At 44.8% G+C, this 14004-nt stretch overlaps 1 protein-coding gene across 1 annotated transcript in view; it reads left to right on the top strand.

The window, feature by feature from the left end:
* The first annotated feature begins 314 nt into the window (after positions 1-314).
* Positions 315-14004, top strand: part of SLC1A2 (solute carrier family 1 member 2) — an 80870-nt gene continuing 67180 nt past the window's right edge. The window contains exon 1 of the mRNA XM_065683161.1: positions 315-519. Coding sequence (XP_065539233.1) covers positions 503-519 — 17 coding nt within the window. The 5' untranslated portion in view covers positions 315-502. The remainder of the gene's footprint in view (positions 520-14004) is intronic.

Genomic DNA, 14004 nt, shown 5'->3' with positions numbered 1-14004 from the left:
ATTTATAGGAGTAACAACGCTCGTGATGTCAGCCCGCGCCTAAAATAGAGAGGGATTGACTGCAAATCCACGGCTCCAGGGCTAAAACCTTCCAATCCTGCCTCCGCCAGCGCCGCGCCGGTGTGAGGACACCCCCACCCCGCGCGCACACACACACACGGACAGACACACACCCCGCGGCGAGGCGAGGGGAGGGGAGGGGAGGGGAGGGCGCCGCGGACCGCAGCCCAGGTGCCCGCTCCTCCTCCTTGTCCTCCTCTTCCTCCTCCTCCTCCTCTGGCCGGCGGGCACTGCTGGTCCCCGGGGCACGGCGAGCCCGCGGCGGGGCGGGGGAGCGGCGGGGAGCGGAGCTGCCGGATCCTCGCCCTGCGGAGCCCCCAAGGATTACAAGGAATTGCGTGCTCCTTCGCAGCCGCGAGCGGAGGTTATCCCAGAGAGCCAGCCTCCTCCTGCCCAAAATAACCCCTCGGACTCCCGAGAAGACAGGGGGGCTTTCAGGACCATGGCATCGACGGAAGGGTGAGGGCGACTGTCTGCGGGGAGGGAGGCAGCGGGAGGGTGGAGGGTGGTCCGGCATTGTGCTTTGGATAACAGTTTCCAGGCATCTGCTTCATTGTTAGTGCTCGTCATTCCCTGACGGAATAATTCAAGGAGCGAAAGGGAAAGAGAAGCGGACTAACCCCGTTTAGGAGAGGGAGAAAGAGAGGGAAAAAATATTTTCAAATATGAGCGACTGGAAAGGTTCTGATTTTCCTCCCACCACTTCTTTATTTAACCCCTGGAGGGCAGATCAAGCTTATACCACCTGCCTGAAAGAAGAAGACAAGTGAATGGTTAACTCAGGTGGAGGCGGAAGCAGCCTCCTCCTCCTCATAATAATAATAATAATAATAATGATAATAACAATAATCAGTAGTTCAGGAAGAACTGGGGAGCTGTTCCCCCACCCGCCCCTCAAGCAGGCAATAAACAAATCCAACTTCTCAAGGAGTTTTGCAATTTTGCAGTTTTGTGCCAAATGCATTACAGTGCTAGCAAGAGAACTGCTGTGAAGGGTGAAGGGTTATACAAGAGGCTTTAAAGAAAAGCAAACACAGTTCAAGCCCTGGTAGCGTCCCTGGGAAGGAAACCCTTCTCCCTACCCGTGACAAGATCAACCACTTGGTTGCTTTGATGGGGCTGGGGGCTTTTTTGCTTTATTGGGAGTAAGAAAGAAAAGGAAATGTTTCTTTGATCTCTGGTTGCCCTCTTATAATACTCGCTAGTCTTAGAGTGCGTTTGGTGTGAGCCTCCGCCTTATCCCTGGATGTTGTCAGGTTGTATCAGCATGATCTGCTCTGGATAGGACTCTCTGAGGGCAGAGGGCAGAAGGAAGCTCTGTTTATGTTGCTTCTCTGTGTCTTGGGCTGAAAGACTTGCTGAGATGATTTAAATAACCTGGCACGTGTCTGCGAGGGTGTGCACACAAGTGTCCCATTACCTGAACTAAGGAAGGAGCTGGCTCTCTGCGGAGCGGCTGTTGAGCAGTTGGATTGGCAGGAGTGGAAGGCTGTAAAGTTGTAAGCTTTGGCTGCTAAGGAGAAGGACAGTGCCCCAGGTGTGGCAGAGGGCGGATCTGTGGGGCCCTTCTGGCTCTTCACGGGGCTGGGACAAAGGGAACCAGCTTACTGTTTGCTGCTGCTGCTTTGCCTTTGTGGGGAATGTTTGCTGCTGCTGCTTTGCCTTTGTGGGGAATTTCTGCTCCAAATCTGTACACCCTTGTTTAGTAGCAGCAGTTTAATCTGCCATGCAGCGTTTCCTCTCACAACAAAATCATTTGACTAGGTACAGTCAACAAATACTGACACCCACAGAGAAGAAGCTTGGAGCTGGAGGAACCAGCCTACATCCATAGGGTTGCAGCTCAGTCTTCTCTGTCCCTTGCTGTATCCTTGGGCTACCACAATTTTCACACCCCGCTGGTGCTCTGGTCACAGAAGGTGGCTGTAGGTGTCCCTGCTCGTTTCAGACCGGTGGGGAAATGTGGTACCTGTTGTGCAGGGGTTTAATAAGAGGAGATGTAACAAGAGATGGCAGTGTTTGTGGGATTGTCAGCTTTAGATGAAAATAAGTTTTAAATGGTTGTAGAAAGAGAGGTTGTTGTAAAAGAGGCAGGCTGAACAGCTGGGCTAAAAAAGAAAGGCTTCTGCAGATGCACACCTTTCCTTTCCTTAATGGACAGATCTGAATTGTCCGGGTGAGAAAAGAAACAGTAAGTTCAGGCTTTGCTTTCAAACTTTTTAGGAAACTTACAGAGTCTAAGACAAGCTGAAACTGTTTATTTGGTATGATTCAACTAGTGCGCAGCTATAGCTGAAGGAGGTGTGGAGAAGTTGAGTGGGAAGCTTTTCGCTTGCCAGTCCCTTTTTGCCAGTGAGAACCTCTTCCAAAACTGAACTGTTATCTTTCCTTCCCCTCAGGTAAAATGCTGAGGATGGAGATAAGCTTCACACTCTGTCCTAAAGGTCAGCAAACTCAGGCACTATATGGATCCTCAGGGAAAGTGATACTGACCAGACCTGTTCCAGAAGGGCTTTCCACCAGCACTGGCACAATGGAAAAGAGGTAGCAGAAAGTGCCCACTGCTGCAAGCAGGGCAGTGTATCTCAGACACACACAGGTACATGGTACATCGAGAAAGACCTGCCAGAGGTGGGAACACAGTGTTTGCGCTCCAGGTTTATCTCTAGTGGCTGTTAGGGTGTTCAGGGTTAAGTTTAGGGTTACTCCACGTTAGTGGAGATCCAGAGTATGTAAAGGCTCTATTTTGTTGTGACAACTACTCCAGCCACTTTTGCAGTGCCTTACTTCTCTTCTAACGGGGGAGCTTACATAAAATCCCTAAAGTGGGGATGTTGGGATGTGACAGGATACCTGGCAAAAAGCAAAAGGTCCTGATGTGTACACAGAGGGAGGCAAATCCATATGCCATGGTTGAGAACCAGTGGTCACTTAGAGCCAGAATTTGCTAGGAAAGATTTCCTTGTCTGCACCTCTCCAGTGTTTTTTTTCTTTTTTTTTAATTTATTTTTAATTTCAGTGTCTTACTTGGTTAAGCTTATTCATGTATGCAAATTTGCTGCCCAAATCTTTCTGTTCCAAGAGGATGGTGGACAACAGGAAGTTTCTATTGGTTGATAATGAGAAATGTCCCCAACATGGCAAAATCAGACCTGTGTGTCCTCTGGGTCTACCTTGCCATAGTTCCAGCTAGTGGGGATTTGGCTTACTGTTGAATACGTTGTATCTTGACTGTTAAGTCTTCCTTTATCAAAATCTCTGGATACAGATCTCATTACCAAGATGGATTTTGGATGGTTAATTGGTGCTGGAAACAGAAAACAGCTGGTTCAAGGAGGAAGGACTAGAGTGGGGTATTGACACTGTTCAGGGTTGCTTGGTTTTATGTGCTCTGTTTAAACGTCCTCTGCTGGCCATGACTGCAGGCACTGTGGTGCTGCTGGGAGAAGTGGCCTTCTGATCCATGCTAGCGTTGCTTTTCCTGAGTCCTTAACGTAGTTCTAAGATGCAGTGACACCAGTTCATAGTCACAGATCGTGGTGCTGGCGTAGTTCTCAGTATGTGGTACGTTGAACCTGTGGAGACTTGCCATAGTAGAGCATTTTAACATTTCCTTTGCTTTTATGGGGTCTGAGAAGACCTAAAGGTTAAATGAGGTGGACTCTGATCCAATTTATGCCTATGCTTGCCTTCAGGCTTTGAGCTAAGTCCTGAACACCTTGCTTCACGTGGTTTGTTATGGCTCTCATCTCTCTTTAATGTCACTGTTTCAAAAGGGAAAGGATGAAACACCTTGCTACTGTTAAAAAACTACCAAACAACCCACTTTTGTATAACCTAGAGATAGGTTTTAGATGTTAAATTGGAGCGTGACTTTGTAACTCAGATATTAAAACCTTGAGTATTTAAATTATTTATGTGATTTTACCTGTTTGAGTGGTGCTGATTGAGGTGTTCTAAAAATCTACGGGTGGTGCTTATATTTTGTATACCTTTGAAGACTGGGAATTTCAGGTGTGACGTTTGGGTTTGGGTCTGTTCCTTAAAGAATATAGCCACTAGGAGACACTAGCACTGCACTTTTAGCAGTAAATTAAACACAGGCAGAGCAGGTGTGTCTGAGCCAGGAGCTCAACCCTCTGCTTGCAGGTCAGCCTTGGAGCAGTCCCACCATGGCTTTGGCCAGGTAGCCTTCTCCCAGTTCACAGGCATTATTAAGAAGCTACAGAGATTCCTGTCTTCATATTTGACTTGATCAGTATCTCATTAACAAGAAACAAACAAACAATGCTGTGGTCTATTCCTCCTTTCCAAACTCGATTGTTCCTACATTCTGTAGGTACTCTCTATCTTCATCCCAATTTTCACTGTCGCTATAGATCATGGGTATGGCTTGTCTGCACTACCTGATCACCAAACAGTATGAGTTTTGTCCAGATCAGGGAGCCTGTAATTTGATTTCTCTAAAATTAGACACGGCATGTGCTGTGGAACGTAGAAAGGTTTTATGCTGGCTGCGGAAACACGATTATCAGTCAATTAAAGTTTATGCGGGAGGCACAAATAATTTTTATGTTACCTGGCATCCAGCCCTGTGGACGTGAAGTTGACCTGTCAACATTTCTTTAACAAAGTTGAACCTTAAGAATTAATTTATTATACAGGATTAGTGTTTTAGTCATGTGGCTGTGGCGGGTTTAGATCTTGGAGCAGGAGTCCTAAAGCCATTTGCCAAGCCTAAAGCTGCATTGTCAAAACAAAGCCTGGAAGGGAGATTGGCAGCACATGTTATATGCCTAGCCCAGAGATAGCAGGACACACCTAGGTGAATAAGAAAGGCTAACAGCATTTCATGGGAGGGTTCAGGCACCTACATAGGAGAGTGGGCTTTCAGGGTCTGCCACAATATGTACAATGAGCACAGATTTATTGTAATCTGAGTTCTTACTCTGTAATTTACTCACAAAATTCCTCTAAATAGAAATCTGATGAAATGTGCTGGTGCAAATGTTTAGATACTTCAGAGGATGAAATCGTCTAATTGCTGTTACTTTTATGCAGGATTTGTTACTTTTATGCAGCACTGACTCGGGATGGAGATGTTTTATCCTATGCTCTTCAGCATTTCGTGGGACAGATGGAGTGGATGTAGCCTGTTAATTAGACATATCAGCTGGGGCTGTGACCTCATTTCACTGTTGTCCATTGCAAATCCCTCATTGATTTCAATAAAATAGAATTAGGCTCTACAGAAGATAATTTATGTTCCTTAAGTTGCATCTGGTGACATAATAGTTCTTATAGTCCCAAACTTCAGTTTCACCTTGAGCTGCACTTTCAAAAGGAAGTTGTTACCTAGACATTAACTTAACTTTTCTACATATCCAGATTCTTATGTAGATGCACAAGGAATAAAATACCCCTTAGAAAGTCTACAGGGGTTTGGTAATTCTGAACTTTCTGGAAAAAAGCATATTGGATTAGAATCACAGAGTGGTTTGTGCTGGAAGGGACCTTAAAGCTCATCCAGTTCCAACCCCCTGCCATGGACAGGGCACCTTCCACCAGACCAGGTTGCTCCAAGCCCCATCCAGCCTGGCCTTGAACACTGCCAGGGATGGGGCAGCCGCAGCTTTTCTGGGCAACCTGTGCCAGGGCCTCACCACCCTCACAGGGAAGAGCTTCTGCCTAATATTCCATCTCGATCTCCCCTCTGTCAGGTTAAAGCCGTTCCCCCTTGTCCTGTCTCTACAGGCCCTTCTAAAAAGTCCCTCTCCAGATTTCTTGTTGTCTCCTTTAAGTAATGGAAGCTGCTCTAAGGTCTCCCTGGAGTCTCCTCTTTCTAACCTCCATCCTTTTTCTTGGAGGAGAGGTTATTTCTTTCCACCTTGTCAAAGCATTATAAACAGTGAATGAACACCAATATAAAATCAGAGGAGAAACTATAGAGCCTAGTAAGAGAAATTAGGAAATATATCATTGAGGGTTCTAACTCTGAAAATAGTTATCCCCTTCTCTAATGCAGACTGCAGCAACACTACTCCTAAGGTTGAAAGCTGAAGTGTCTGGCTCAGAATGGTCCTGATGAGAAATACATTGTTCATTTCATTTGCACACACCGGTTGTCCTGTACTGTGGTCATTCTTTGACCACAGTGGCATTGTGGTGTCTCACAGCAATACTGTGGGTCTCTAATAAACATTGTCATTTTAGTGAGGTCCTGCAGATCAGCCCACCAAAATAATTGCCCCCATTTAGCACTACAGCTGGCCAGCAGATGCATATGTAATGGTGCTTTTAATTCTTACAGCATTAGTTTCTTTCTGTGTCCAGTTAATATACTTCATATATTCTAAATCTCTTTGTTGGCCAATGTTTTTCTCATGTTGCTGATATTTCTCTACTCAGAATTCTTAGCATTATCTTGGCAATGCTGAATTTCCTTGGCTCATAGACCTCTGGCCTCCAATATATCAGTTTCCTAGTACTTGTTTCTTCTTTTTTGTATGAGGTTTGGTGAAGTCTATCTGAAACTAATTGAATTTTTTTTTTAAGTCTGACCTTCCAGAGGAACTGCTGCTGATAGACAAAGGCTGAAAGGGGATAGTGCTTCCTTAAAAAATGGCTAATGTTTTCAAAAGTCTTGCTTTACTGTGAGATAAATCAGAGAATCACAGACTGGTTTAGTTTGAATAGGACCTTAAGATCATCTAGTTCCACCCCCCTGCCATGGACAGGGATGCCTTCCACTAGAGCACGTTGCCCAGATAAGCACATATGTACGCTCCTCCATGGGCATACATGCAGATGTGTATGTACAAGTGCACTAAAAGTGCAGCGTACAAAGCAGTACTGTACTAGCAAATTACTGCATGTAATTTCTCTCCTTCATCTTCCTGTTTCCCTTTGATCTACAGGCTTCCCTTCCCCAGCCCAATCTGTTGCAATACCTGCTATTTAGAGCAATTAATTGTATAAGTTCTTGAAAACACTGGCTAGATCTGTCAAATCCATCGTCTTGGTTATTGTCTATCTGCTAATGAAACCTCCTCTTTTGCCAAGTCAGTACAATATTTCACACTTTTAGCCTCTGGCTTATTAGTTCCAGAGGCACGCAAGCAATAAAAGTAAGTGTGCTTTTATATATTTAATCCTCCTTCTATTTAATGTCAAAGCCTCTCAGTGTATATAAAGTTTCAAGACAATTTGCTACAGCATAGGTCTTGGCACTTGGGTGAGATAACAGACTAGGTTCAAAAGTGATCGTATTTCCTAACTTTTATCCAGAACATATTTGATCTTGTGTAGGCAGTTCCAAACTGGGGACCCTTACCAGGAAGAAAACAACCAAGGCATAAAAGAATTAAGGCACACCCCAGCTAATTACAGGCATCTTTATAAGAATGGTATGAAAGTTACACTAATGCAGTATTTCGCGGTCACTGACATGTCTGAGAAATCAAATTAATTGAAGTGTTTTAGAGAAAAAAAGGTGGAGGGGGAATTAAAAAAAATGAGAAATATATAATTTTTACTCTAAAAAAAATGCTTAGTTTCAGCCCAAACATTTTTATTTCAAGCCTATTTTACAACTGAAAAAAGGCCAATGAAAAAAGGAATACTAAAGTGAAGTAGGTGCTCCAATACAAAGGAAAACACTTCACTGTGTATTCAGGACACATTTTGGTTGACTAAAAAAATATTTGCCTTTTTTGTGTTTTGGTTTGTTTGTTTGTTTTAAGTTTTGCTGACAAACTTAGAACATAGATTTTTTAGTGGGACAGCTACTGATCTATTTCTTGTATTAAAAAAAAAACCCACCAAAACACCAATTTAAGAATTAGTATTTTTTTCCAGGCTGCGTTCAGATCTGTAGCCATTTTTACTATTCTTTCAACACAACTTAAACTCTGGGCTATTCCTGTAGCATTTAAATTTAAATATAATCACAGAATCACAGACTGGTTTGGGTTGGAAAGGACCTTATAAAGCTCATCCAGTTCCAGCCCCCTGCCATGGGCAGGGACACCCTCCACCAGACCAGGTTGCTCAAAGCCCCATCCAACCTGGCCTCAAACACTGCCAGAGATCGGGCAGCCACAGCTTCTCTGGGCAACCTCCCTCACAGGGAAGAACTTCTTCCTAAGATCTCATCTCAATCTCCCCTCTGGCAGGTTAAAGCAATTCCCCTTGTCCTGTCATTCTCTAAGTGAAGTATTTGCATAATTTTAGACACCACTCTAGTTCCATCAGGGGGTTGGAGCTAGATGATCTCCAAGGTTCTTCCAACCCAAACCATTCTATATGTAACATTTAACTGGGAATATGAGAATGGACTAGAAGCTCTCCAGAGGTCACTTGCAACCTTAAATGTTCTGAGATTCTGTATGCCACAAATACACAGTGTGTAGCTGTCCCAGTGCAGTGTCTTCCATCTCAGTTCTTGGGTATGGCTGTGATGCTATGCATAGCTGGCATTCTATACTACACTATGTCCATGGTACTTATTTTTCATGAGACTGGCATCAGGCTATGTGTACATGAATAGTAGTCCAGCCCAACAGGAATAGTTGTCCTGGTAAGTCCACACAACACTGGTTAGTATGTGGAGAGTCTTAGGTATGCTCATAGAGTGCATTTCCTGGTGTAGCTGAACCCAAAAGTCATTCAGTGCATCTGCCCTAACACAGCTCTGCAATGTAGTGTAGTAGATGGGCTTCATCAGGAAGTTCACTCCAGAAGCTTGCTCCTTATTCAGACTAAATTGCTAATACAAGTTCACCCTCAGGTAAGTGATCTCCACTGGGCAGGTTCCTGAAAGATTCTTGTTGTCTCCTGGATACTCATGTGCATAGCAGCAGTGGAGCCACAACCAGAGATGCTGCCTTGGCCTGCTGAGACTTTTGCTAGTGAACAGTACGTGGCCTGCTTGTCCTGAGGAGCACAGACAGGGCAAAGCATGGCTGGAGGTAAAACATAGTCTCCAGTCATACAGAATGTGGAGGCTTCTATTGCAAATTCATGCCAAATGTTCGGCTCTTGGCCTCATGCAATGGCAGGAGTAGCATACTGTGTATGTATATATGTACCTTTGACAGGCTGAGAGAGCTGGGCTTGTTCAGCCTGGATAAAAGAAGGCCCTGGGGAGACCTTGGAGCAGCTTCCAGTGCCTAAAGGGGCTGACAAGAAATGTGGAGAGGGGCTTTTGACCAGGGGCTGTAGTGACAGGACAAGGGGGAACGGCTTTAACCTGACAGAGGGGAGATTGAGATGAGATCTTAGGCAGAAGTTCTTCCCTGTGAGGGTGGTGAGGCCCTGGCACAGGTTGCCCAGAGAAGCTGTGGCTGCCCCATCCCTGGCAGTGTTCAAGGCCAGGTTGGACGGGGCTTGGAGCAACCTGGTCTAGTGGAAGGTGTCCCTGCCTGTGCAGGGGTTTGGAACTGGATGAGCTTTAAGGTCCCTTCCAACTCAAACTAGGCTGTGATTCTGTAAATCTATGCACGTTTGTAGGACACTTCCTCTGAGGCAGAAAGCTGTCTCGTTAATTGAGCATCTGGTTCTTATTTGTGTAAGAACTATTCTTGCTATAGTAACTGGTAAAAGATTGCCCTTCAAAGCACACACGTATCTAAACACATGTCATCCCCACACATGCACGCATATGGGAATTAATTAACACCTGGTTGCTATTTATATCACAGCAATCTAGGGCACGAAGTAAAAAACAAATCAGAATCCCTCACCGGACAGTTTAGGGGGACTAGGCATATGGCACGTCCCATTCTGGAAACTGCTAGGAAATACTATCCCTATTGATACAAAAAGTGCCGCAGGAAGCGTCACGGTTATGTAGGCCAAGAGCATTACAAAACCTATCTCACCAAAGTGCCTCAGTAGGAAGCCTCCCGCTGCTTCCAGGATTAGCTGTTGCCTTCCTTCTCGCTTTCTTTCCTTAGACATACATCTTTCCCATTTGCAAGCATACGTTCCTTGGCGGTGTGTTGAACGGGGTTCTCAACAGCCATTTCTGTGGGGGACCTGGAGGACCCCCTGAAAGACATGGCACTGAGCTCAAAGTTCAGGGCAGAAAGGCCCCATAGCAGTTACCATCTTCTCAAGCAAATTGCTTGAGTGCTTTCAAGAGGACATTCCTGTCTCGCTTTTCTGGGAATGGGTTTGTGTCACATGGTGGCAACCTTGCAAGCCCAAACTCCAGCTGCAGCTTTCTCAGGGAGGTCTTCACCCTCACCCAGTAACTTGCATGTCTTTCAGATGCTGTTCTCCTGGTTGTATCTGGTTTGAAATCAGTGACTAGGTTGAAAGACTTACTGGGCAGTGGGAAACATATTATCTGAAAGGGTATTGTGGTTGTGTAAGGCCCATGTTTTTCAGGTAACCTGGCAAAATCATAGTGCAGAGTAAAATCCCATTATGATGGTCAATATTTATCACAGCTGGCTATTTTTGCCATTAAAGACACTTTTTTTCCCTTGGTAATATTTAGCAATGGGACGTTACTATCAGTAACAGTTGCAAAACACAGAGCAAGAATATATGCAGCTAAATTCAGACTGAAGGAATCCCATTCTGGCCACTTGGATTCTCTCCAGGTTCCTGACTTAGACGGGGGTATTGTGTTACCCAGGGCTCTTAAATAGTTCTGCTGTTTTGCCTTCCCACAACGAGATAGGCTGTTGGGTGTAGGTACCTCAGTTTTGCATTTGTGCATGCTTTGGAAGCCTCTGCAGCTCTGGAGATCAATCTGTTTGAGATCTTGCTATTCATCATTGTGCTGGCAGTGTCCAAAAGCCTGGGCTGGGAATCAGAGCCAGCTGTACATTAGCTGTTACATACATTCAGAGTGGACAGACAGACAGGTGTCTGCTTTGGTCTTAGTACCAAAACTTCTGCATTTCTCTAGCTAGCAAAAAAGACACCATCGGTTGTTATGGCCTTCATGTGAGAGAAAGAGTAAGGTGGAGTCCAAAACCAACTCGATTTATAGGTTTTATTTATTCACTAACCTACAGAGAAACACTTGTAATTCAACATAACAATGGCGTTAGTTATTCTGGATGTATTGTCCAAATCAGGAGGAAAGAATGCATTTTCCAATCTTGAGGGAATAGTAACGATGTAGTTATAGAAAGGCTCAAATATTGGTAGCTTTATTCCTGTTTGTTTTGAACATTGGGCTGCCCCCAAAATATCCTGTGGAGCCTGCATATGTAGCCCTTAACCATGAAATAATGAAGAATAATAATATTTCACCAGTGAAGTTGAAGTTGAAATCACTCAAGCCATTTGCTTTGATAAGTACAAGTAATTTTCCACTGTGTGTCATGCTGTTCAACCTGCACATGAAACTGTTTCATTGCTTAGACTCCTTAACAAATCCATGTAAGACAGTGTGGGATTGATGTAATTGACTTGAAAAAGTGTTAAGTGACAGTTTAATTCTACTGGGTGGTTACATTTCATAATATTTTCTTTTCAGGCTCTCCGTTGAAAATATTACATTATTGTGATACCTCAATGAGCATAGCAGCCATCGTATCCCTTCTCCTTGTACAAATACAAGAGGATCTCAGGAGTCAGCACATGTCTGAGATCACTAGGCTGCTCCTGACAGCCACTGAGGTGGTGGCAATAAGAAAGGGCTAGAGCTCTCACCTTGTTGCTGGCTCTACATATGCAGAAGCACTGAAAGTCATCACTTTCAGATGGTCAGAGCTGATGAGAGAAACCTGCCAGAATGGGGGGCATGGGTTGGACATACACCTTGAAGGGAGCTGAAGAAACAGGGGCTGGTGTCTGGAGGTCAGACTTGGCCTCAAGAGTGAGGACTGAAAATGGGAGACAAATTAGTTACTGTCTTGTACCCATGTGTTAATGCATCTTATTACACTGGATTATAAGGTGACCATACATCATAGAATCATAGAATCACAGACTGGTTTGGGTTGGAAGAGACTTTAATGCTCATCCAGTTCCAAACCCCTGCACAGGCAGGGATACCTTCCACTAGACCAGGTTGCTCCCAGCCCCATCCAACCTGGCCTTGAACACTGCCAGGGATGGGGCAGCCACAGCTTCTCTGGGCAACCTGTGCCAGGGCCTCACCACCCTCACAGGGAAGAACTTCTGTCTAAGATCTCATCTCAATCTCCCCTCTGTCAGGTTAAAGCCATTCCCCCTTGTCTTGTCACTACAGGCCCTTGTCAAAAGCCCCTCTCCAGATTTGTTTTTGGCCCCTTTTAAGCACCGGGAGTTGCTCAAAGGTCTCCCTGGAGCCTTCTCCAGTCTGAACCAGCCCAGCTCTCTCAGCCATAACTTAGAGATGTTTGTTTCTTTTTTTTTCCTGTTCATTCATCCACATACGTAGTGGGAATTTCCTACGCTTGTTTCATTCCTGTATGGACAGAGCTTGTACTGAAAACCATGTGTGTTCTGCACGCCTTCATGGTCCCTGCAAGTGCTGTTTTGTGTGAGTGAGTGTTCGTGGTGACCATGAGTACAAACACATTCATGTTGACACCAGTGTTCACATGCAGTGTCCCACAAGTTTGCCAATACGTTCTTGCATGCCTTAGATCTGAAAATTCTTGACTCTCAGTTTTCTGAACAAATAGTGGCCTCCTGCCAAAACCTGAAATAATATGTAACAGTTCTGGCTACCTGCTCTGTTCTGTTTACACTAAAGGCCTCTGTATCATATTTTTTCCTCAGACTATTGGCAATTGTGTGCCACCTGAACTAGAATCAGGCTTGATATGATCTAGAACTAATTCATGATGCAGATGTCAGTGTTTTACTGAAAAGGAAGTGAGGAAAAAAGAGCACTGTTGGATTTTCACAGTGCTACCCAAATATTACTTGTAATAAGTGAAAAGTAGGTATTCTGCCCATTTCACAGAATTACAGAATCCCAAGGGTTGGAAGGGACCTCAAAAGATCATGTAGTCCAACCTCCCCGCAAGAGCAGGGTAACCTACAGTACATCACACAGGAACTTGTCCAGGCGGGCCTTGAATATCTCCAGTGTAGGAGACTCCACAACCCCCCTGGGCAACCTGTTCCAGTGCTCTGTCACTCTTACAGTAAAGAAGTTCTTCCTGATGTTAACGTGGAACTTCCTATTCTCCAGTTTACACCCATTGCCCCTTGTCCTATCACTGGATATCACTGAAAAAAGCCTAGCTCCATCATCCTGACACCCACCCTTTACATATTTGTAAACATTGATGAGGTCACCCCTCAGTCTCCTCTTCTCCAAGCTAAAGAGACCCAGCTCCCTCAGCCTCTCCTCATAAGGGAGATGTTCCACTCCCTTAATCATCTTTGTGGCTCTGCGCTGGACTCCTTCAAGCAATTCCCTGTCCTTCTTGAACAGAGGGGCCCAGAACTGGACGCAGTATTCCAGATGCGGCCTCACCAAGGCTGAGTAGAGGGGGAGAAGAACCTCTCTTGACCTACTAACCACTCCCTTTCTAATGCACCCTAAGATGCCATTTGCCTTCTTGGCCACAAGAGCACATTGCTGGCTCATGGTCATCCTCCTATCCACCAGGACCCCTAGGTCCCTTTCCCCTTCGCTACTTTCCAGCAGGTCAACCCCCAATCTCTACTGGTACATGGGGTTGTTCTTCCCCAGATGCAAGACTCTACACTTGCCCTTGTTAAATTTCATCAAGAAATTTGTTATTTCTAATAATTTGTTATTTCTAAAATCTTTACTCATTCCAAGAATGAATAAAAGTTTATCACAAAGGATAGTGAGGAAGTTGTTACACATTTAATTGCTGCCCTACTGGCCAACTGTGCATAGTTGATTTGGGTTTGCTAGTACAGACTGCTGTGTTAAATTCTCATCAGTTAGAGGAAAATTTCATTTTGGGTTTCCTCTTCCTTCAGTGAGGCTATTGCCCGTGTGGCTGGCAAAAA

The sequence above is a fragment of the Lathamus discolor genome, chromosome 6 (genome assembly GCF_037157495.1).
Source record: "Lathamus discolor isolate bLatDis1 chromosome 6, bLatDis1.hap1, whole genome shotgun sequence".
In the NCBI taxonomy this organism is placed as follows: domain Eukaryota; kingdom Metazoa; phylum Chordata; class Aves; order Psittaciformes; family Psittacidae; genus Lathamus; species Lathamus discolor.
This window is presented reverse-complemented; position numbering and strand designations above follow the sequence as displayed.